Here is a 25236-nt window from a genome sequence, read left to right as displayed (position 1 = left end):
TAAAACTTCAGGGGGCAGTGGAAATAGTAATAATACTTTCATCTAATTCTATTAGTAATACACAAAAACACACGTTAGATATGTCTCTCCCAAAAGAACTCTGAGAGAGAACTAAAGGAAGAGAAGGAAGGATCAGTGATTTGAGGGGGAAAAGGAAATCCTCCAGAGTGATCTGGAAGTGTTGCCCAGAAAGCAGATGACATATTGCTTTAAAAACTACCTAATTTCATGGAGCATAAAAACTGAAGTCAAACCCAGACACTAGCCAAAGAGAGGAATTTTGTAGTAGTTTATAACATTCTTTGAAGGAATCACCCCCATATTTTGGCAATAAAGCTTGTTAAAGCACCTATTGTTTCAAAGTTACTTTATTGTTGCTACTTCATACCTGTAATTTTGCTACTGTTATAAATCATATTGTAAATATCTGATATGCAGGATGTATTCAGGCGATCCCATGAAAGGGTTGTTCAACCCCCAAAGGGGTCGCGACCCACAGGTTGAGAACCGCTGGTCTAGATAATCTATGCTGGAAAATTATTAGTTTCCTCAGACTATGAAAAAATATTTGACCTGAAAATAACCAAATGAAATAAATCTAATATGAGGAAACACACAAATTCAGAATGTGAGACTTCTTATAAGCCATGAGAAAAAAAGGGCTGAGAGGAGGGAAATTTTTCTAGATTAAAAGACACTAAAGGCCCTAGCTGGTTTGGCTCAGTGGATAGAGCATCGACCTGAGGACTGAGGGGTCCTGGGTTTGATTCTGGTCAAGGGCACATGTCCAGCATGATGGGCTTGATCCTCAGTAGGGGTGTACAGGAGGCAGCCGATCAATGATTCTCTCATTATTAATGTTTCTATCTCTCTCTCTCCTTCTTCCTTCCTCTCTGAAATCAATTATATATATACTAGGGGCCCGGTGCACGAAATTCGTGCACTGGGTGTGTGTGTGGGGGGGAGTGTCCCTCAGCCCAGCCTGCCCCCTCTCACATACTGGGAACCCTCAGGCGTTGACCCCCATCACCCTCCAATCGCAGGATCGGCCCCTTGCCCAGAGGTGTCAGGCCTGGGCAGGGGACCCTCATTTCCCCCCATCACTGGTTCTGCCCCCAGCCCAGGCCTGATGCCTCTGGCCTAGGCGTTCGACCCAGGCAGCGGGGACCCACAGCTGCAGCGGCCCCGCGATCGTGGGCTCCGCTTTAGGCCCAGGCAAGGGGCCCCTAGCTCCTGGGACTGCCAGCTTCGACCGTGCCCAGCTCCCATCGCTGGCTCCACCCCTACTTCCTGCTATCACTGGCCAGGGTGGAAAAGGCGCCTGATTCTCTGATCATGGCTGCCCCCCAGCTCTTAGCTCCCCCCTGGGTTTCCGATCACTGTCAGTGGCAGGAGGCTTCTTCCTGCTTTCCCTTTCGCCTCCCTGCATTGTGCCTACATATGCAAATTAACCGCCATCTTGTTGGCAGTTAACTGCCAATCTTAGTTGGCAGTTAATTTGCATATAGCCCTGATTAGCCAATGAAAAGGGTATCGTCGTACGCCAATTACCATTTTTCTCTTTTATTAGTGTTGATTAGAGGCCCAGTGCATGAAAATTCATGCACTGGCGGGGGAGGTCCCTCAGCCCAGCCTGCACCCTCTCACAGTCCCGGAGACCTCAGGGGATGTCCTACTGATGGCTTAGGCTCACTCCCCATGGAGTGGGCCTAAGTCGCAGTCTGGCCTCCCTCTGCGGGAGATGACTGGCTGATCAGGGGAAGGCGCCACCCCCATCACCCCCTCACTGCTGCTGCTTCTGGCCTCCCTCTGCGGGAGGCGACCAGGCCAATCAGGGGAAGGCGCCCTCTCCATCATCCCCCTGCTACTGCCATGCCGCCGCAGAGGCAAGGCCTGAGCCCCGGGCCTAGCAGCCGCCACCATGGCTGCCTGCCCTCGGCCCTCGCAGCCACTGGGGCTTTGTCCAGACGACATCAGCTCTAATTAGCAGATTACCTTTTATTAGTATAGATATGAGGTTGAAGAGACATTAAAAATAAATGCAATAAGAAACACTGTTTGAATCCAGATTTTCAGCAAAATATGAGGGAGCCAATTGAAGAAATTTGAAAATATGTTGGTATTAGATTATATGGAGTTTATTGTAAATGTTAGTGTGATATAGTACTGAAGTTACTCTCTTGTTCTTAGTTCTTATTTTAGGAGATGCATGTTGAGATATTTAGGTTTGAAAGGTCATGGGTATGTGACAGATAAGGTTATTATCCTTGTTTACTAGAAGCTTGCAGTTAAATAAAAGAAAATATCTTCTTTTCTCATGCATACAATATAAACCTAGAAGAAATATGCATGCGCGCGCGCACACACACACACACACGCACACTTGATGGTTAGGTGGCAATTCAAGTAAAAAATGTGGCAACTGTTAAAAATTAATGATTCTGCCCTAGCCTATTTGGCTCAATGGATAGAGCATCAGCCTGTGCTCTAAAGGGTCCCTGTTTGGTTCTAGTCAAGGGCAGGTACCTGTGTTGCAGGCTCGAGCCCTGGCCCTGGTCAGGGTGCATGAGGGAGGCAACCAATTGATGTCTCTCTCTCACATCAATGTTTCTCTTTCTCTGTCTCTCCCTCTCCTTCCTACTCTCTCTAAAATTCAATGGAAAAATGTCATTGGTGAGGATTAACAAAAAAAATTAATGATTCTAAGTAAGGGGTATACAGGCATTATTGTAACATTTTTTAACTTTTCTCTAGTGAGAGATTGAATATACAAATGGGCAGTGGCCAGACCATATCCTATCTAATAATAGAGAAACATGGTAATTAGCCGTACCTCTGCTACCCTTCCCATTGGCTAATCAGGGTGATATGCAAATTAACTGCCAACCAAGATGGCGGCCGGCAGCCAGGCAGCTCGAAGCAAACAGGAGGCTTGCTTGCTTCAGTGACGGAGGAAGCCAACATTCCCCGCCTGCTGCTGCCGGCCTCTGAGCTTGCAGTTTAAGAAACATTGTTACAATATAGAAGCTAAACAAACCCCCAGAAACCTGCTTTCAGCCAGCCGGGCCTCAGAGAAGGAGTTGAAACAGTGTTTCGATTATAGAACCCAAACAAACCAGATACCTGCTTTCAGCAGCCGAGGTCTCAGAGCTGGAGCCGAGCCTCAGAGAGAAAGCCCGCTCTCAGTTCCAGTGACAGCCATAGAAGGTAAATAAATCCAAGAATAAAAAAAAAAAAAAGAAAAAAAGGAGAGGTTTGGAGCTTCAGTCGCCCGCCAGCCTGAAAACGGCCCTCAGCCCCTCACCCAGACTGGCCAGGCACCCCAATGGGGACCCCCACCCTGAAGGGGGTGTGACCAGCTGGAAACAGCCATCATCCCCTCATCCAGGCTGGCCAGGCACCCAAGTCGGACCCCCATCCTGATCCAGGACACTCTTCAGGGCAAACCAGCCGGCCCCCACCCATGCACCAGGCCTCTATCCTATATAGTAAAAGGGTAATATGCCTCCCAGCACCGGAATCAGCAGAGCCACGAGGCCTCCTGGCCCCTGGAGCAGCGGGACAGGGGGCAGAGCCCAAATCCCCTGATCACCCTGCAGCTCTGTGTGTGACAGGGGGCGGGGCCACAACCTCCCTATCTGCCCTGCTCTGTTCATGACAGGGAAGGCACCCCAACCCCCTGATCGGCCCTGCTCTGTGGGTGACAGGGGGCGGCGCCCCAACCCCCTGATCAGCCCTGCTCTGTGGGTGACAGGGGGCGGTGCCCCAACTCCCCTATTGGCCCTACTCTATGCGTGACAGGGGGGAGATCCCCAACCCCTTGATCGGCCCTGCTCTGTGTGTGACCGTACGGAGCCCCAACGCCCCTGATCGGCCCTGCTCTGTGCGTGACCATCTACCCTGCCTTGAGTGTGACAGGGGGCAGCACTCCAACTCCCCAATCGGCCCTGCTCTGAGCCCGACCAGGGGCTGCACCTAGGGATTGGGCCTGCCCTCTGCCACCTGGGAGCAGACCTAAGCCAGCAGGGCGTTATCTCCCAAGGGGTCCCAGACTTCGAGAAGCCACAAGTGAGGCTGAGGGACACCCCCCTCCCTGCCAGTGCACAAATTTTTGTGCACTGGGCCTCTAGTATAATAAATAATAGGACTCTGACTCCCAACCTGCAGCAACCAGCTCAGGAAACCAGCCTACTAACTTTAAGTCAGATTTACAGAAACTCAGAACACTATCTCTAGTAATAATCCAGGAAACTAAGTAATAACCCCTGTAGGAAGCAGCCTCAAATGGCCAGGACTTGTTTAGTAACTAATAGCTTATCAAATATTTCCTACTTGGGACCAAGCAGAGAATGTCAAATATGCATCCCTGACCAATGACGTAGGAAGCCTGGCTTCCAATTAGCCCACCTCTAGCTTCCCCAGGCTAACGCCTCCAATCAGTTGAAGCCTTTCCCTTTTACCACGCTAAAGCTTTCCCACTCCTCCATCTGCCTATGAGTGACTGACAAAACTCAAGTGATCATGGCTGACTCCCTTGCTGCAGCAAGGTCTAAATCAGTGGTTCTCAACCTGGCTGCACATTAGAATCTCCTGGGAATCTTTTTAAAATCCTGATTTCTGGGCCTCATCCTCCGGAAATTCTGTTTCTTTGTTATGGGGTGGGGCCACAACATTAGTAACAAAGAAACAGAATTTCCGGAGGATGAGGCCCAGAAATCAGGATTTTTAAAAGATTCCCAGGTGATTCTAATGTGCAGCCAAGGTTGAGAACCACTGCTCTAAATACATAGCCTTTGCTTGTTCTCCTTTAATTGGCCTTAATTTATTTCCACATCAGGATTAAAACTTTGCAAAATAAAAAAGTTGAGGGAAAATGATAGAAACACAGGTATTACAGCAACTAGAAATATTCCTAAGATCCTTATTAGGGGTCAAGTTGTCTCAGAAAAGAGCTTTGGATGGCCCATAGCACACTGGAACATGCCCATTTTTTACATTGCTTGCTGGGCCTAATAAACTACAATTGACCCTTGAACAACAAGGTTTTGAACTGCACTGGTCTACTTATACAGACTTTTTTTTTTTTTCAATAGATAGTATAAATGTATTTTCTCATCCTTATGACTTTCTTAATAATATTTTGTTCTCTAGCCTGGCTGATTTGACTCAGTGGTTGAGCATCAACCTATGAACCAGGAGGTCACGGTTCCATTCCTGGTTGCGAGCTCTATCCCCAGTGTGGGGTGTGCAGGAGGCAGCCAATCGACGATTCTCTCTCATCATTGATGTTTCTATCTCTCTCTCCCTCTCCCTTCTTTTCTGAAATTAATAAAAATATATTTGGAAAAATAAATAATTTTCTTTCTAGCTTATAAGAATACAGTATAAATTTATGTAACGTACAAGATATCTGTTAATTGAATGTTTATGTTATTGCTAAGGCTTCCAGTCAACAGTAGGCTATCAGTAGTTAAGTTTGGGGGGAGTCAAAAGTTCTATGTGAATTTTCAACTGGGGATCTGCACCCTTCATCCCTGCATTGTTCAAGGGTCAGCTGTAGTGGAAAGGGCTCTGGGAACCACCTGGAGTCAGACAGGTCAGCCAAGTGCCACGTGGGCAGCTCGTGGCTGAGACAATGAGAAAGATTGACATAACATCCTTAATTGGCCTTAATTTATTTCAGGGGTATGAGATAAGTGGCATGCAGATATGGTTTATTAGTCTAAGGTTTATTTGTCCTGACAGAGGTTGGCGTCTGAGCCCAGGAAACCAACCTCTGTCTCTGAGAGACAAAAAACATCCTGTCCATGGCACACACAAAAATCACATCAGTGGTTGTTGTCCTGGCTTTCTTCTTGGAATTCTCTTCTGAGCATTTTAAATTCCTTTCAGACATGTAACAAGTACGGTTAAAGGGGAAGAAATCAGTTCATATAGGGAACAGATGTGAGCTTGCTGAATTGTGACAGGATGAGGATAAGGGAATAGATTCCCGGAAAAGGTCAAAGGAGCCAAGAATCAATCGGAGAATAACAAGAGAGGAGAGAAACAGCAAGGAGAGAGGGGATGAGAAAGCTGTTGGAGAGAGCGCTTTGACTGGTTAGCAATTTTGCCTAAAGCCTGTCTCCCTAAAGTAATAACATTAATAAAGATAATAATAACAACGATAATAAGAAATCCTAATTTGCCAAACTAGGTCACTGACTCTGCAAGGTTAAATAACTGATCCAGGTTTTCTAACCACTATACTCTATACTGAGAGTCTACACACACCAACATAACATCACCTGTCATTCAAAGTTTATTCTGATTTGATTTTCTTGTCCTAGAAAAATGTCAAGCACTCCACCACCTCCTCAAGAATTATGATGCCTGTCAGTAGGTCCCAAAAGATTACCATGCTGATCACCTTGGAGATGTCCCCCAATGCAATGCCTTGTGTAGGAAAACGGGGTACAGAGATCAAGCCGAACAGTCAGTTAAAACAAAGCCTCCGTTTGTGGGGGGAGGGGGCATGGAAGATATTGCTTGGTGTACAAAGACTAAGGATTGAACACCGAAGGAGTATTTTGTCAAACCACAGAAGGTCCTGTAACATTCTTCACCCTGGGCAGTTGTACAGGTTCATCTCCTCTTAGGACAGCGTGGTGAGGCTTCTCCGTGACTCATTCCTGAACCAAGAACATCTGCCATGAATGCCTCACTTTGCCTATCTAAATAGTACATTTCTCTTGCTTAAAATTGTGTAAGGTCAGTGGTCATGTTTTACATTTACACAATGAAAATTAAAGGACACAATATTACACAAGCTTACATATTTTTTTTTTACAAACTTTGTGATCCTGGACAAATGAAAATATTTAAAAATCATGGGTACAAGAGTAAGGCTGTGTTCAGAGGGTCTAAATCTTAGCAGAACTGGTTCATTTCTTGGGGATTATATGAATCTGCTTTTTCTAGTGTTCTCATCAAGGACTATATTTGCAGTAAGAAACAGGCACAAGATCTTTTTTAGTTAAAAAAATTTTTTGGTTCCTGTTTACTAGCTTATACAAGTGAGATTTCTATAAAGTGAAAACAAGAGCCTTTTTCTTTTAAAATAAAATGGTATTTTATACCAAAGATATATGTAAATCTATATCTTAAGGGAAGATTCAACTCTTCCTCCCCAACACACCTTTTTCTTGCTTGCTCCATTCCCTTTGAGAGAGAGGCATTAATCCCCAAAAAGCAAACTTATGGGGCTCTGAATTTAGAAAGGCCAAAACCAGGACAGATCTCTTCTCCGATTTATCACCTCATTTTGTTTTTATTTTAATTTCTCATAAGTCCATGCCTTTGCATACTGTTCCCTCCACGTAATTGCCTTTCATCCCCTTCCTCCTGTTGTAAATGTCTCCAGACTAGACCAAAGGCAATTCATCTGGTCTCCTCTGAGGTGGTGGGAGTGGGAGGGGTACTGGTGAAAAGGAGCACAAAAGGATGTATATATTTATTAGGGTAGCATTTACATGGATGAATGCATTTTTCAAAATCCATTAAATTATATTGCAATCTGTGCAGTTTGGTTAATTTTTTTATAATGGTAAGTAACCAGAAAAAGTCAATTCAAGGCAGTTTTTCCTGTAAGTCTCCCCTGAGCCCCACTTCTAACACAAACTGATTTAGATCCCCCTCCTCTGTAACCCCAAGACACTCTACAAATATTTCTATCACGGAACTTAACTTATCCAACTGTTGAATTTATTTGTCTACGTCGCCAGACTACAAGGTTCAGAGGGCAAAGACCACGTCTTATCCTTATTTCTTTAGCACCGACTGCACCACAAAAAGCACCACCGTATTGAGTGAAGGTGCACTGCAATCTTCTTCCCCATCAGACACCCTCTATTATGAGATTCCTTTCTTAGGTGGGTCCCTCATGTACCCAAACATCTGGAATTATAAAGATCTGCATCCTTTCTGGGAACTAGAGGCACAGGAGGCAATGTGTCGGCAGAATATCAAGATGAGGGATGAGAAGACGATCTGATAAATGGTTTGCTCCAAGCAGTCTTTTGAAGTGTTGAGAGAACATGAAAAGATTCCTATTTTGGCGACTATCCTGGAGTTTTGCTCCCGTCAAAATTCCATTTACCAGTTCGGTGTATTAAACTTAGTGAACGTTTCTATAAGAGGAGAAATGGAAAGCTGATATTCGGCTAAGGCTCCATAGCTCAGGGGTTAGAGCACTGGTCTTGTAAACCAGGGGTCGCGAGTTCAAATCTCGCTGGGGCCTGTGGTGTACCTTTTTTCTCTCGTATTCAAGGGTGCCAATGCAGTTGAGCTTGAGGGTCCCAGCGCAGTTCTGTGCAAACATTGTACACTCGGCACCTCTCAGAGAACGTTCGTCAATGCGGACGTTCTTCCGCAGGACCCCTGATCCTTCCGGCAGCTGAGAAATGACTTGCAGTTTGAATCTTGTTTGGCGGACAAATAAATACGCATTCCTGCCAATAGAAGGCACTGGAGTACACAATTCTTCAGGAAACGCCTACTGACGTGAATGAGCCTTGAGGCAGAACTTAAGGAGTGTGTACCCGTGGCTCGTTGGTCTAGGGGTATGATTCTCGCTTAGGGTGCGAGAGGTCCCGGGTTCAAATCCCGGACGAGCCCCACTTTTTGCCTTTAAGATATTTTTATTATTGCATTTTGTCCTCTCCACTTTGAGAAGTTCAACCAAAAGCCCCCCCGGGATGTGAAATGGCGACGTATAGACAACCTCAAAGTTATTTTGAATTCTGCCTAACACTGTTTCCCCACTGCCCCAGGCGGGCAGGCGGGCAGGCGGGAGGGGCAGGTGGAGAGCAGATAAATCTCTTTGCCTCTCAGTGCATCTGCTATGAAATGAAGATTGTAAAAAGTTCCCTTTCCCTGCCTGCCTTCAAGGGTCCTGTTTAGTCAGATACAATAGTGTGTGAGAAATTGCTTGGAAACTAAATAGTGCTACCCACAGGAGCTGTTTTCTTTTTCTGGAAAGAAACTGGGAGCTGGTGCATACTAACATTATCGTCATTTGATAAGTGTGTGATGTGTTATTCTTCATGTGTTTGCTGTTTTATAGTGCCTCGAGGTCGTTTTGTAATTATACAGCTTACTATTCCAGTTTGGTCTGTGAGCTTCCCTTATGGGCAGGCATTATGTTTTGTTCATCTTTTCTGTAATCCTCTACAAGAACAGTGCCAATAACTGCTCAAAATACCCTCTCCGGCTGACTGAAGAAAGGCAAAGCAAATCTTACAGGTTTATGATATTAAAGTCCTAGTACTTTGCCTCTGGGAAACTATGGGTTCAAAGGCATCATTACGATCTTGTGATGGAAGTGCTCAAAAAGATGAGAAATCTCAAAAGAGTGCATACCCAGATTCTGAGTCTACACTAACTAGCGAGACAGACGATTGGATGCGAAAGGGGAGGCGGAGACGTTGTGTTAACGTGGCCGCCCCCGGTAGGTACAATCATCCGTGTAAAAAACTTGTGGCAGCGGTGGGATTCGAACCCACGCCCCCGAAGAGACTGGAGCCTTAATCCAGCGCCTTAGACCGCTCGGCCACGCTACCTCATACGAGCTAGCTTCTGCAGCATATCATGTACCCTTTACTCTCTTCCGCTTCCTTCCTAACTTTATAATTCACGTATTTATAACTTTATTGGATTCATCATATTTCTTTCCCTCCACTTATTCTTTCTTGTTTTGATTTCTTTCTTCTTTTAAACCACAATGCTTGAGATCGGTGGAAAGAGCTGATACACATCTTGCATGGCCTCCCGAGGGACGGAACAGCCTTTGCGGACCTGGCACAAGCCGGCCCCTCGGGAGAATCGAGGCCTCTGCTTCGGCCGGTTTTCCCTGGAGGAAGCCGCAAGGCAAGTGCTCTTTCTACGCGAAGGATGCTGGGTCTGGGGTCATCTCGGAGGAGAGGGGGAAAGTTTCCGAGAGGCGAGAATCTAAGGCAGACCTGACCGAGCCCAATAACTGGCCCGTCTGGTGCCGAGGCCGGAAGAAGCCTCCTTACCCGGCGCCGGCTCTTCTGCCCCTAAAAGGCAACGCCGTCCTGGAGACGCCCTCCCGGGAAGGCGCGCGCTCTTCCCTCCCCACGGCCAGGGAATCAGCCCGCAGCTCGCGACTATCCCTGAATCCATCGCCTCCCACAATTCAGGCAGCATCTTTGGCCCATTTGGAAGCGCAAACATGCAAACATACAGCGAAATTATTCTCGTTGATCCTGAAATATTTTTCCTAAAATGATCTGAATTGTAAGGGTTTCTTTTCTAAACTTGAGTAAAAAAGAATGCAGTGATTTGTTTGTCCACTAGGTGGCATTATATGCCCATAGCTATTAAAAAAGACTGAGTGTAGCGTGGCGCAACTTTTTACTAAAATTTCAACCCTTAAACTGTTCTTACGTCTGGCTCGTTGGTCTAGGGGTATGATTCTCGCTTAGGGTGCGAGAGGTCCCGGGTTCAAATCCCGGACGAGCCCTGTTTTCCACTCGGAGTCAATTTGTCTTCCCATTCCAATAAAACGACATGTTTATTGGTGTTAAACACCCATGCTAACTAAGCAAGCACCTTTTGTACCTAATATTACAACATTGTATACTCCACCATTCCAGATTTATAAACGTAGTCCTTAGGCAAATGCTCTTTGTATTATTAAATCACCAAGATAAATACCAGACGTTATCACGCATAGTTTAAATAGTATTTATTCTACAACATTATTATTTCTAAAATTAACCATTATTTCTCTTCTGCACGTTTTTATTCTCCAGGAATTGTTCATTCAGGACTTAAGGAGGCATATTTTATATCAGTAGTTTCACATAACCATCTACTGAAAGTTTCTTCCAACTGGACATAAAGCAAGGCACCAAGTAAGCTCTCAGAAGCTTTAAATCGGGCATCGGTGCCATTGGCTCCTTTGCAAACTTGCTTAAGCACAGCTGCTTAAGTGCCAAGTTGCGTCAGGCTCTTATGACTCTGAGCAAATTCTGAACCGATGGTGTTTGGGGGTCACATTGTAGGGTTGCATATAACAGCCATTCTGTAAAAGCCTGTAAAATAATTGATTTAATAAGCGGATGAACAAAGTCCACGACAGGGAGACAGCGAGGAAAAGAAAACCTAAGGTTAGGGAAGGACCTGTATAACCAACAGGACTTCATCAACCTCACTTGACCAGGTTTTGTGATGAGGATCACTGTGAAGAAGAACCCTGAGGAAACATGGTTGGCATGTGGGCAGGTGCCTGGAGGATGATATGGAACAGGGGGGTGAGAACCTCTGCTGGTCACAAACAGGCAACGCTGCTCCCAGGAGCTACCAGTGGAGACTGACCCCTTGTGGACAAACCAGGTACCATCATGGGTCTTATTTTTAGGATCTCTAAAGGATTTCGGGTTACAAATTCGTTTCTTGGGACGCCACTATTTGCTGATCCTTCTGTGTACATGATATGGATGCAGAACTTATAGAGGAGAGAGCTGTTTTATTGTTCAGGGAGATGTTGTTCATGAATTAGGCTAGACTTCTTAAGTTAGATCCCATGGTATGGAAAGCGGAAAACAGGTAACACCCATTAGCAAAACTCGTGAGTTGGTTTCTATCAACTGAAGTCAGAGGATCAGAGGGACAATCGTAGATTTAAGACTCTGAGTAGTAATTAGTGCTAAATCAACATTTTTCTTTTATATCATTGATCTTTCTGATGTGGATGAAAGGGGCTACCTGCTAACCTGACAAGCTCAGGGAAGGCCTGCATGGCAGTCTTGCAAACTCAGAGATCTAAGGTAACCACAAAGGATGGTCTAAATTTAGTTAAACTTTAACTAAAAGTAGTTATGGTGGGCAGTTACATCCTAGGCTGGTATCTTCACTGACAAGGTCAACATTTATCTTAACTGAGCCTATCTGTCTTGTTGCATCTAAGGTAACATACCCTTTGAAATGTCTGGGTAACTTGTAACTTCCCTTTTTCTGGACCCCTTGGGGCACAACCTAATGTGCCTGGGCTCCAGGACAGATACCACTAATTCCTTCATTGTTAATTGTTCCTGTGCCCACCTAAGTATGTGTCTATCATTTGCTTTCTCCCACCTCTCTAGCCTATCACCAATGGATTTCATGTAACCCTTCCTTTGATTCCAATGTATAAATACAGTTATAACCCGCCATTCTCCGGAGCATTATCTCAATTCATTGAGGTTTTGCTTCCTGGCATATGTCGACAGTTTGGCTCAGATAAACTCACAACAATTCTTTACAGGTTTCAGTGGTTTGGTTTGGTTGTTTTTTACATTAACACTGATCTCATGTCGATATGGCGCTACAAGTTCCCACCAAAGTAACCCTCAAAAAGAAATTTTGAGTTTTACAAAGAATAACTCTTTGATACTATGGTTAAAGAGCAAAATGTAGTTCTTTTAGGTTATTTGTTTATGTGGTAGCCCATTAAGTCAATATTTACCGCATATTTATTGAACAAATATTTGTCGAACCTCTATTATATTCCAGGTACTGTGCTTGGAACAGAGATGACTGTGGGAATCAGACAGATGTGGTTTCTGCCCTCATGAAATGATCAGATAATTTTTTAAAACCAGGAAATACAGTAAATTTATTATGCTAGTGATAAGGGCCACAAAGGAAAAGTACAGTGTTATGCAAGCAAAACTCCCTTTGGGGGTCCTGGAAAGGCCTGTCTAAGGAAGGAGGAGCACACAGGATTGAACCAGGTAGAATGAAGAGGGGTGCGTGGAGTGAGAAACATCCCACAAAGAGAGAACTAAATGTTAAACACCTTGAGCTGGAACGAAGCCTGATGAGCTCAGGGAACTGGAAAGAGAGGTGTGTCGTGGGGCAAGAGTAGGTTTACAGTTGTTTGTATGGAAAAAGACATGCAGATTATGATTGTTACAGTAGCTTTATTAACTCTGTGCTTTGTGCACTCCAACTGTAAACCTACTTTTGCCCCACCCTACATAGGGAGGGAGAGGAGAAGAATGATTTGGAATGAGGCTATCTATGATATGAAAGCCTGGCAGTCGGAGGTAAGAGCTGTAGTCATTATTTTAAGACTTATGAAAAGCCATGGCCCATTTTAGGTGGAGATTGGGGTGGATAGTGCAGGCACAGAACTAGATTTGGGTTCTAAAAAGATTACTGTGTGATAGCAGACAAAAAAAAAAGCACCCTTTCGACTTTCTAATAAGCCACCACAGAGCCCTGCACCATGGAATGTTATGACTGGGTGCGTTTTGTCAACACTCAGTTGTTACTTGTTTTCACCTCATGCAATCCACCAACTCTGCCAGCTCCCAGCCACCTGTACAGGAGGTCAGTGAGGCCCATGGAGTTGAGGTCAGGGTCACAGAGCTAGTTAGTGGCTGGGCCGTTCAAGACAGGCTTTCACAACTACTAGGCCACTCACTATTCATTCTGCTCAAGCTGGGTGCTTCTGAGAAACAGGGAGGGGTTTGTTTTGTTTTTAATGCATCTGGGCTCTTTAGGGCCTCCGTGACTATGTGAGGTGAGGACAATCATTTCTCTTCTTTCAAGGAATCTATCTGGTTTTCAGGGAAGCTGGAATTGGCCCAGAAAGGAAAACAGAGCCTGGGAGTGTCCTTGGAGGGGCTGCACGGAAGGATGGGTAATGGTCCTTCTAAAGGGATTCAAAGGCGCCTGTCGGGGCCCAGCCTGGGGACACACAGGAGAAGCCAGGTATGCTATGATCAAAGCATTCTCAGAAGTGAACTCTGGAGAGACAGGGCCCTCCCAAGCAGCTGTTACAAAGACGTGCTTAGGGCAACCTCCCCTCAGCCTCGCCCCCCCCCCCCCGGGCTATTACCTGGAGGCAGTGATTTCAGGGACACAAGTTCCAAAAAAAAATAAATAAATGGCTTGGTTTGCCCCCGAGGGAGAACAGGGCCTCCTGTGTTCTTAGCCTGGGGCTGGAACTGCAAGGCTGAGATCGATAGCCTCTCATCTGATTCCAAACTTGTTCTGCCCAAATCAGAAGCAGCTTGTCCTTGGACATACCCAAGCTCCAGTCTGCCCACCTCACATGGACAGAGACAGGCCGCGTCGTGGGAGGGCAGTTGAAAGATTGCCCAGAGGCTTGTGAAGCTATCGCATGAATCTTGCCGTTCATAGCTTGTTTAGCAAACAGCGTTGCTGTTGCCAAAGGTAGCCAACAAATCCCTCCACGTAGGCGCGCTTCAGGCCCTTTTGTTTTGCCTTAGTAGCAGGTGTTCTTGATTTAGGGAGGTGTCCCCTTGACCAGAATGCCAATTCCTTAGGCTATTTCACAGGGCTACTCTGCCAGACTCCTGAATCAGAGCTCCAGTTCCCACTTATGGGCCTGGTACGCAGGATCCGTTTCCCCATTGCTCACCCTGACTCCAGGCAGGGAGGTAGAGTGGACAGCCCTACTTTCCCAGTGTGTCTGGGGGGGGGGGGGGGGGGGTGAGGCGGGGGGAGGGGGGGCAGTTAGAGGTGGTCACCAGAGAATCAGAGAATTGTCATCTTAAGGGACTTGACCTAACTGGTTTGGCTCAGTGGATAGAGCATCAGCCTGTGGACTGAAGGGTCCCAGGTTTGATTCTGGTCAAGGGCATGTACCTTGGTTGTGGGTACATCTCCAATAGGGGGTGTGCAGGAGGCAGCTGATCCATGTTTCTTTCTCACTCTCTACCCCTCTCTCTTCCTCTCTGTAAAAAAAATTAATAAAATATATTTATAAAAGGGGGGGGGACTAGCCAGTGGAGTCACTTTAATTGAGCTCAGAACCTTAGTTTGTGACAGCAGGAAGGGACTCATAGATAGTCCGATTCTGCCTTTATTCTTTTCTGTCACCTCCATTTTAGAGATGAAGAAACTGGGACTCTGAGAAGTGACATGGCTTTGTAAGATCATACAACTAGTTAGTGGCAGGAGAGCACAAGCTCTGAAGTCCTTTATCCGCTCATCCACTCCACAGACACTTTTTGTTCTGTGAAGTACCAGGCAGTGTGCTGGAGCAAAGGGCACATGCTCCGGCCTCCCAGAGCACCCAGCACGCATGCAGAAAGCCAAACAGACCCTTTTCTGCCCCACAGAGTAACTGTCACACTAAGTCATGTACAGGAGGCAGGGAGGAGGGCTTCTTGTGGAATTTCAAAGAAGAGATGGAAGTGGTTAATTTAAAGGAGGATTTCTGCAGGAGTTAGTTTCATGCCCTTTGCCCTGACTTAGGGATATTTCTTGACACCCGGGCTTGCATTGGATGCCTGAGAGTTTGTGGGAACCAGCAGAGATTTCCGCATGGGCAAGGCCCACTTCCAAGGTTAGAAAGAAACTTGAGAGATCATCTGACTGCTCTCCACTGCAGAGTAGGAAGCGAAAGTAGTTTGGGAGGGCTCCTTGGTGAAAATGAATAGCGAAAGGGAAAAGATTCCAACTCAGAAGCACTAGAAGCACTTCCAAACTTTTGGTCTTTAGACGGTGCTAAAAGTTGGCATCTGGGCGATAGAGAAGCAAGAAGAAAGGGTTAGAGGATGGAGGGAAGAGGAGAGTACCTTCCACTTTAAACGACCTTCCTGTATCCATGGTGTTCCTAGCTTCGCTTTGTCACTGCCAGTCATCCCTGCCTGGGCCCTGCTCCCAACCCACAGACAAATTGTCACTCCCCCCCTCCACCCCCCACCCCGTCCTGGCCCTGGAAGCTCTCTTTCTGATGGAACCCAAATCACTCCCCTCATCTCCAGGATCCCCTATGAACTGGTTTCCAGAATTGCCAAAGAACACAGATAATTAAGGACTAGAACTAAGAAAGACCAATCCTTCCTTCTCCAATGAATGGTGTGTTTGAGAGGAAGGTCCTTGCCCTGTGCATTGGGGGGGGGGCGCACTCTGAGGAGCTGCTTTAGTCACGTGACATGGGGCAAGTGCCTACCTTTACCTTGTGGAAGCTCTGAAGCAGGACAGTCACTCACATGCAGGGTTTCGTGCAGGGTGCTGAGTGTTCCATATATTAATGTAAAAGTCCGTTTCGTTGTGGGGTGGGTGTAGCTCTTTAGAAATTACTATGCTGTTTACCAATTCAGGCCTCGTCCATTGTGGTGATCCCTAAACTTCAGTTTACAATCCCCAGAGGTGGGTTACTCATTATAAGTGCAGATCCCAGGACCTCACCCCAAAGTGTGATTCCGCGCCCCAGGTCTGGGGTAAGATTCGGGTTTCTGAATTTTTAATTAATAGCTAAAGACTGATGTATTTCACTTAGAAAACGTCTTCTTCTTCTTTTTTTTTTTAATCTGGGGGAGCCAGGCAGTGGCAGACTAAGGAGTAGTTGCGGGCTGGTGGTGAGGTCATTAGGCCTCGCCAACATGCTCTGCAACCTCCTTCATTCCCATTCTTTGATTAGGGCAATTCATGCTTCCTCCGTTGTGGGGAAAGCCCTCAGAAAGTGCATCTTCAAGAAGAGCGCCCCTTGCCCTGGCTGGTGGCTCAGTTGGTTAGAGTGTCGTCCCAATACACCAAGGTTGGGGGTTTGATCCGTAGCCAGAGCACATACAAGAAGCAACCAACGATGCATAAATAAGTAGAACAACAAACTGAAGAAGAAGAGTGCCCCTGGCCCCCTCTGTTGCAGGATCGCAATCTCTTCGTGCCCAGCACTTGAGAAAGAGGAGATATGAAGCAGATGAAAAGGAGAATGAGCACACCCACGTCAGAGTGGCCAAAGAAAGGGACAATTCGAAAGGAAGTGCTGGTGCAGGTCCTGCTAATGGCTGCCAGGAGTAGTAAATATGTAAATCAGCCTTAAGATTTCTTTTTCTCTTTTGCAATTAAAAATTTTCAGAAAGTCTGTTATAGCCCATAGCCTGTATTCGGTGTGCAGGAGAGTATCCAGACTGGGAGGAGCATGAAGCAGTGTCACACCATGGAGAAGCACTGATGAGAGGAAGCCAGGATGAGCAGAGGGGAAGTCTGGAGGATTCATTGTGGATAAGAGATAAAAGCACTTCTCAAAGAGCTCCTAAATCATATTGGGCAAATAACTAGAATTCTAGTAGTAATGAAGAATGGGACTTGAATTGTTGTTATGCAGATTTTAAAGGGAGGGCAATCCCCCCAAATCTAAAAACCTGGGCTATTTAGTCCCATTCCATTTTGCTTATCGTTTCCTTTGTTCCCACCCAGATGCCTGCGTACCCTCTATGGCTCCCAGTCCCTTGGGTGGCAAATAGCAGGCCCAGTTGGCGGCAGGGCAGGGGGAATGGTGCTGACCCGCCCTGCCTGCAGTATGCAAATTAGCCGCCATCTTTTTTGGCAGTTAATTTGCATACCGCGCTGATTAGCCAATGTAAGGCGTAGCAAAGGTACAGTCAATTACCATGTTTGTCTATTATTAGATTAAATATATATATTATATATATATATATATAGAGAGAGAGAGAGAGAGAGAAAGAGAGAGAGAGAGAGAGAGGACTACATAGATGTCTCTTCAAAAGATAAATCATTTCAGGGCAAGAAATGGTAAAATTAAGTCTGTTTTCCATTCCTATATCAATTGGCCAGGAAATGATAGCAACAAAAATAACTCTATGGTCTCAATAACTTGATCTTTCACCAAGCCCTTGTCCACAATTTTCCATGTAGGTTTCCAATGTATACCATAGATCAGTAGTTCCCAAATTTTGCTGCATATTAGAATCACTGGAAGAATTTTAATAATCCAAAACCAGGTCACCCCGATACCAATTAAAGCAGAACGTCTCAAGGTGGCACTTAAAAATGCCCAGGAGATTGTAATATTCAGCAGAGTTTGGGGACCATTGCTATATTTTCTAGGGCTTTATTAAGATTAATGTTAATGTCAAGGGATTATTCTGCCTTGTCCTGAACACCACATGGGAATAAAACTTACTGAAACTGGAGTCCAAGTGTCAAACATTGAGAAAGTGAAACTCTTACTACCCTTGTCATCTCCCATCTCCACTTGAACTGTTCAGCAATTAATTTCTTCATTAATGAAAGGGAGATAATAGTTACTTCATAGTTTGACTAAGGACTGGATGAAATTTTGGAAAATAGACAATGCTGTGTCTAGCACAGATCAGAACTTTACTAAATGTTTTGAAAAGTCTATACTTGTTTAATGAGGACACTTTCAGGGCCGCCTTACCCAACTCTCCCTCTGAAGATTAAGGTCTTTTCCTTTCCAAAGGCATCCAAGCACACTCCCCAACAGGCTCCTCCCTGCCTGTTCTTTCTACTGGGCCCACCCCACGCTCAACTGGCTCCCTACCAGTTATTGTCAGAGAACAGCAAGACACAAAGGACTTTCTCAGATCCATGATCACAAGGATATGTTACTTGTGAAAGCTACAGCAAAAAGGAAAGGTAAGAGGAGCTGACAGAGCCCATTGGGATTGGCAGAAGGAGAATTGGGAAGGACAGATTAGAAGACAGTGCTAAAAGCATGAAGAGTTGGGTGGAATTAGAGTTGAGACAATTATGGGAAGGAAGTCGTTCAGCAACAGGAATGAATCAAGCAGGCATGGGTACTTTCGAGCACCTCTGTCTGTCCATCTCTGTGTTAAGCTCTCTGACAGATTCGGGAGAACTGGAAGATCAGATACCTGCCATCAAGGAGCTGATGGAAGTAAAACAAATGGAAATAATTAGAGATCACTTCAGTGCCAAACTCTGAGAGTTGAAATGGTCAGAAAGGTCTTGGATCTTGCAGGCTAAGCATGATTTGAATTAGCAGAGTGAGGGAAATAAAATGTCCTAAGGGTGGGGAAGCAAACGATGGGGATGGAGGGACTCTCATTACCCTCTGCTACTTTCTGTTTCCTCTTACTCTATAGGAATTAAACCCACAGATGTAAAAGGACTCTTACCCCTGATGATACTAATGGTGATAATTTTCCTGATGATTGTGTTCTGGGAAAACGAGCTGTATGAAGAAACAGTGGTGTCAACCATAGAACACTTGCACGTGGACTACCCTCAGAGTAATATTGCTGTAAGGTACTGCAACCACATGATCTTAGAAAGAATCATCAAGGAACCTGACAACACCTGCAAAAAGGAGCATGTCTTCATCCACGAGAGGCCTCGACAGATCAATCGTGTTTGCACTTCTCCCAAGAGGACGGCTTGCCAAAACCATTCCAGCATTTTATGCTTCCAGAGTGAGACAAAGTTCAAAATGACAGTCTGTAAGCTCATTGAAGGTATCAGATATCCTGCCTGCAGGTACCACATTTCCCCCACAGAGGGGTTTCTTGTAGTCACTTGTGATGACATGGGGCCCGTTAACTTCCAGAAATATGTTGAATAACTTGAGACCAGCACCTGAATCTGAGATCCTCTCTGCTCCTCTCCCAGGGGCACTGGTGCTGGTTCTTCCTGGCACACATCTGACTGTGGACATGGGGGGAAAGCCCAAGTGAAATGGTAGCCACCAGTAATTCATTTATCCTTCTAGTATGGCTGAGCTGGAATCTTCTTATTCTGCTTCAATAAAAAACTAAATGAGCTGGAATCTTCTTACTCTGCTTCAATAAAAAACAAAACTCTACCGAATTAAATCATAAACGATGCATGTGTTTCAATTTCGTGTTCCTTTTCTTTGGGTCATTTGATGAGAGCCAAGAGTGAATCCTATGCAGGACTGGGATTAGGATAAGGTGAGCGAGCCACTCACTTTACATGCAAATTTTAAGGGCGGCACCCTCCCCCAAGTAATCTAGATAAAGAATATTTTTTAAAAATCAAAATGAATGCAAAAATCTCTGATGAACAAAATATCTCAATTTTAAATGAAGACCAATCTGACAGGGTTGGATTTAGGGTGAGCGAAGTACATGAGTTGTGCCCACACAGGGCCAGTCCTGTTATTTACATTTTTGATATTTGTTCATCAGGGATTGTTTTGAATTAAATTAATTCTTAAATGTCGCATTAAAAATATCATCTTCATTACTGGGCTTTTTGGTGCCCCTTAAATTGCATACCTAGAGCAAGTACTGCCTTCATTCCACCGTACTTGGTTCTAAGTGTAGAAGCAATTAGGGTCATCTCTTAGGATTTTCTCTTAAAGATGGCATATATAACTCAAGCTGCAGCTGCTCCTGTTCAGCGCTTCCTCTGCGCCTTGAAAGAAAGGGAAAAAAGAGATCAGAAGGAGCCAGAAACCATTTCCTTGGAAGACTGTGGAGAGAAATGGATAAGGATATCTCAGGGAGACATTGAGACTCTCAGAGCTCATTGTACCTCCTCTTGGCATCCCCAGAGGAAACAGGAAGGACTTTGACCAGACTGCTAATTCTTTTCCTCTTTTAGTTCTTACAACTGGACTGGTTCTTTAGTTATTTCACTTTCAACGATGGGCAGCATATCTTTAGAGTTAGAGGGCAAAGGAAGAGAAGGAAGGGAATTTGATGAAGTCCTCTTCCTCTCTGAGCCTCAGTTGTCTCATCTGTAAAGTGAGGGAGCTTGAACAAGATAATCTTTGAGGTTCTTTCCAGGCCTATTACACCACAATTCTATTTCTTAGTAGTACAGAAACCAGCCTTGTTGGAAGGGAGGGTTAGTACTGGGGAGTAGTAAGAAAGAAGGGGTATTTGGCAGGTAAGTGCCAGGTTATGGGAAAACTAGTTCTGAACTATGACATTTCAATCCTGTAACTGAGAGCCGGGAACTCCTACAGTGAGCTGGAGCAGCCCCAGGGATGCGTGAGCTTCATAGGGTCCATTCTGTTCCGATCTTTTCAGTTGAGAGACTTCAACTATTGCATTATTTATTTGTACTTAATTAAAGGTTAGATCAAAGAAGGAGGTACACCTATGCTAGTTGTTAACTCTGTCTTTGTAAGCAACAAATTCTGATTGATTAGATTAGAGGGGAGGAGAGTGACAGAGGTAAGTCAAGGACATGGGCAAGGCTTACCCATGTGGGGTGGCCCTTTCACAGTTGAGTTTCATTACCCATTTCTCTGCAGAAACCCATTGTCACCATTGTCTTCATGGATGTTGGAATGCCACCAAGGGACCAGGGCCTTCAGCATCTTCAGATGCTGAGCAGGAACAGGTGGTCCTTAGTATATGATTCAGAGTCCTGGTTGCAGCATCATTTCCTGGGTAAAACTTTACAGGAGCTAAAATGTGTCCTTTATGGCTCCCATTTCTAAGTTTTTTGTTTTGTTTTAAGTCTCACCTGAGGCTATATTTCCCCCATTGACATTTAGAGAGTGAAAGGAATGGGGGGAGGATAGATATAGAGAGAGAAACATCTAATGCCAATTAATTGCCTCCTGCTATTAGTTGCCTCCCACTCGCGCCCCACCAGGGATTGAACCTGCAACCAAGGTACATGGCCTTGACTGGGAGTCGAACCTGTAACCCTTCACTCTGTAGGCTGATTCTCTCACCACTGAGCAAGCAGTGTTTGTTTTTATTAATTTCTATGTTCTGAATTCTGATTCCTGCTCCTACTCCTCTCCCCAGGCTTTATTGTCCTTCCCAATGATTTCTCTTCCTTTACTCACCTAACCTCCCTCTTGTTAATTAAAAACAAAATTTTACAGATAAATGCATTCCCATTAAAGTGTCAGTATGCAACTGAGACTGTCCAGGGAAATTATCCTCACAGTATTTTGAGTCAATGAGGATCAAAGCCCAATTCAAATGAATTGTGACATTTTACACATTTGCAGTTTGGGTGTTGTTGTTTTTATTTCTTTTTATTTATTTATTCTTGGGAGGGGGAGGGGTTGTTGTTGTTTTTAATGGGCACCTAGCAGCCCAAATCAAAACCAGGTAGCTGGGATTTCTGCCCACTTGAAATACATGTTCCAGAAAAACTGGGAATCTACACTGTTCTTATTTTTCTCCTTATTGTCTGCTTTCCTATTACCACCTCACTATTTATATCGATGGCAGTTAATGTTTAGGAAACAATCTAAACCTTCTTCCAGCCTCCCCTCAACCTACACCAAGTCTATGTTCAAGGTACAAACATGAACACATCCACTTAATTCTTAATAATCTATTAATAATCAATCAACCCAATTATTAAGGCTTATATATTCTTGGTACTGGGTCTTTGCTCTTGTTTTACATACAGGACATTTTAAAATGAAATATAATAAAAAAAAATACAAGTCCATGTGTACTAATGTCAAATGTGTGGTATAAGAAGTGGGTGGTCTCCCTAGTCGGTTTGGCTCAGTGGTTGAGCACTGACCTATGAACCAAGAGGTTACCAGTTAGATTTCCCTTCAGGGCACATGCTGGGGTTGTGGACTCAATCCCCACTAAGGGGCGTACAGGAGGCAGCCAATTGAAGTTTTTCTCTCTCATGGATGTTTCTATCTGTCCTTTCTTCTCTCTCTAAAATCAATAAAAACATTTTTTTTTTTTTAGAAAAAAGAAGTGGGTGGATGGACATAGACAATAGGGTGCTGAAGGCCTGGGGCAGGGGACAAGGGTGGGCTGGAGGGAGTTAATGAAGGAAAAAAGGGGACATGTAATACTTTCAACAATAAAGAATTATTTAATAAAAAGGAAAGAAAAGAGAAGTGAATAAGAAAAAAAGAAGTGGTGGTAAGAAGTTCAGATATATACATTCAGGATATAAGTGAGAAATGAATTTGGCAAGCTTAAGTAGTGAGAAAATATGTCAATGAAAGAATGGGATCTGAATTGGGCTCTGAGGGTTTTAAGAGGCAGAAAAGAGTAGGCATTCAGAAAGGAGCAGAAATGGAGAGGTGGAATAGAGTGCAGTCAAAGGGAGTGAGTCACACTGATTTGATGAGCGCCAGCTTGCATACCGAAATAATGGGAGGTGAGCCTTGAGAAGGGGATTGGATCAAGTAGAGCCTTGACTAAGTGGTCTCAGGGGATTCGATTACCTCACATAGGCAATGAGGAATAATGGAATGTTTCTGAAGTAATGTCATTACAAGTGGTGTTTTAGAAAGTAGTGTATTGAAGGAATGGAGGGGCAAGGAATGATGACCAGGATATAAGTAAGTATGATAATGCAGGAGATACAAGTGTAAGGGAAGGAGGCTCTTAGAGACCAGAGAAATGAGTAAGATCTTTCTGAAGCAAGATAAAGGATTATCACTGTAAATAACCATTCTTTCTGGGAGCTCATTGTGACTTTTCCAGCACTGACCTAAAGTAAAGAATTTTCTACATTAGTCAAGCCATACTATGTTGTTAACAAACATTGCTGTGAAAGTGTTTGATTCTGTACAGAATAAAAGAAGCAGGAAGTATATTCCAGACTCAAAAGATTTTTAGCCTCAATAAGAGAAAGAAAAGACTAATATATATCAACCAACTTGAAAAATAAAAAAGAACCATATAAAGTGAAGTGCAATATAACCTATGCTGTAGGGTTTCAAAGAAGAAAGAAAAATCATTTGGGGTTAAAATATAAATAAATAGGGAATATTTCACAGAAGAGAAAGAGTGGTGCTGCCCAGGTCACTAGGATCCTGACAGACAAATGGACACTCTGTTCAGTCCTCTGGGTGTCCTTGGTTCCACGTTGTCTCCTACTTAGATCTCATACCGCTCTCCCTCCCCCATTTTTGGCCCCTCCTTCCCTCAGCTAGACCCAATAGCAGAAACTCTCAGGAAACAAATCCAGTTTCACTTCTGACCCTCCAACAAACTGGAAGCTTTCTCTACAGGATCAGTTTTGCTAAAGAAACTGGTAAAGGCAGATATCCCATGACTGAGATTGGTGGGAAAAGAAATGGGAGAGGGCAGAATAACGTTGTGGGGTTTTTTTCAAGTGCATGCTGGCTACTGTGTGAGACTGTGGGAGACACAGTGAGGAATCTGTGAGTGAGATTCCTGTGATCTATTTGAAGATTACAGATCCTACCGATGAGATTGCAGATGAGGGGAACAGGAAGAGAAATAATGACTTGGTTCTGGGTATTATGAACATATTATCCTATGTAATTCTCACTTTTTCTTTTTTTCATATGGGGAAACTGAGGTTAGTTTAATGAGGTAGAGTAAATTGTTAGTGGATAAGCAGGGATTTGAAACTGGGTCTTCAGACTCCACAGCTGATTGTCTTTTCACAGCATCATACTTCCATGAACAGATGTAGGAGTCTTAAGGTACATGGAGGGGTCAATCCTGGGAATAACTGTCATGAGGAAAAGAGAGCTAGCTCCTTAATATTCTCCTTAGTTTTACCTCTTACTTTTTATTTTCGCTGCAGAAGAGAGCATCCTAGATCTGAGATGGAGGCCTCTCTGCTGCTACTCTGCCTGGGGCTGATTCTTGTAGGATCTTCAGGAAACAAAATGGAGGCAATTAAAGAAGAATTTTCAGAGGGAGAGATGCAAAATGACTTGGCAAAAAGTGACCAAGAAAAACAGACCATTGAGATATTAATGAACTTGACTCTGTTGTATAAAAATACTAGCCTTGGCATATCCAAGGATATTATGTCTTCATTATCGACATTCAGAAGATTACATGATAGCTTCTCCAAGGGAAACAGTCCAGGTAATGACAAAGAGTGTTACAATGACATAGTGATCTGGAGAAAAGTTTCAGAAGCTAATGAGTCATGCAAGTTGAGCAATAACTTTATTCTTGGCTCCATGGAAGTGATCTGCAGGGCCCCCAAGATCCTCAGCTGCAAGCGTGGACAGAATCTTGGCATAAGCTGTTTTGAAAGCCCAGACCTGGTGATAACTATGGGCCAGCTTACTACAGGCAAACAGTTCCCCAGGTGCCAATACCACAGTGTTACCTCATTAAAGAAAATATTGGCAGTGCTAACAGGTCATTCTTTGATGAGCTGGTTAGTTAGTGGCTCTAGATTGTAAGTCTCACAGAGCTGTGAGACTATAGCCTATCTAAAGAAGAACATACTTATTGTTTATTGCCTTCTGTTATTCACATCTATCCTTTTAGCACTACAGTAAACTGATTATTTATACTAACTGGATGAATGAAAAATCAACAGTCGTGGATAATATCATTAAAATTTATAACTGATCCTAGAGTGCGTATACTTTCTTTACACACACACACACACACACACACACACACACACACACACACTGAATTGCATCCTAGCTCAACTATGAAGCCAAGAAGCAAAGTTCACCCAATGTGACAGAATTAAGGAAAGAAGGTCCAAAACCAATATAGGTCATTGAAA

The 25236-nt window shown here is 44.4% G+C and overlaps 2 protein-coding genes and 4 non-coding genes across 6 annotated transcripts; 5 read left to right on the top strand and 1 right to left on the bottom strand.

Annotated features, from left to right (window-relative positions):
- Window positions 1-8205: 8205 nt before the first annotated feature.
- Window positions 8206-8278, top strand: TRNAT-UGU (transfer RNA threonine (anticodon UGU)). Its single transcript has one exon. It is a non-coding gene; the product is annotated as a tRNA-Thr (tRNA).
- Window positions 8279-8583: 305 nt separating this feature from the next.
- On the top strand, window positions 8584-8655 carry TRNAP-AGG (transfer RNA proline (anticodon AGG)). Its single transcript has one exon. It is a non-coding gene; the product is annotated as a tRNA-Pro (tRNA).
- An 862-nt stretch (window positions 8656-9517) lies between these two features.
- TRNAL-AAG (transfer RNA leucine (anticodon AAG)) lies at window positions 9518-9599 on the bottom strand. Its single transcript has one exon. It is a non-coding gene; the product is annotated as a tRNA-Leu (tRNA).
- Window positions 9600-10450: 851 nt separating this feature from the next.
- Window positions 10451-10522, top strand: TRNAP-AGG (transfer RNA proline (anticodon AGG)). The gene has a single exon. It is a non-coding gene; the product is annotated as a tRNA-Pro (tRNA).
- A 7828-nt stretch (window positions 10523-18350) lies between these two features.
- RNASE12 (ribonuclease A family member 12 (inactive)) lies at window positions 18351-19597 on the top strand. Its single transcript, XM_059677961.1, has 2 exons — window positions 18351-18426; window positions 18897-19597. The coding sequence occupies exons 1-2, from the start codon at window positions 18393-18395 to the stop codon at window positions 19370-19372; spliced, it is 510 nt and encodes a 169-aa protein (XP_059533944.1). The 5' UTR covers window positions 18351-18392; the 3' UTR covers window positions 19373-19597.
- A 4707-nt stretch (window positions 19598-24304) lies between these two features.
- Window positions 24305-24898, top strand: RNASE11 (ribonuclease A family member 11 (inactive)). The gene has a single exon (XM_059677852.1). The coding sequence runs from the start codon at window positions 24305-24307 to the stop codon at window positions 24896-24898; it is 594 nt and encodes a 197-aa protein (XP_059533835.1).
- Window positions 24899-25236: the final 338 nt, after the last annotated feature.

The sequence above is a fragment of the Myotis daubentonii genome, chromosome 1 (assembly GCF_963259705.1).
Source record: "Myotis daubentonii chromosome 1, mMyoDau2.1, whole genome shotgun sequence".
NCBI classification, from domain to species: Eukaryota; Metazoa; Chordata; class Mammalia; order Chiroptera; family Vespertilionidae; genus Myotis; species Myotis daubentonii.
The sequence above is the reverse complement of the archived record's forward strand: the minus strand, read 5'-3'. Positions and strand labels throughout refer to the sequence as shown.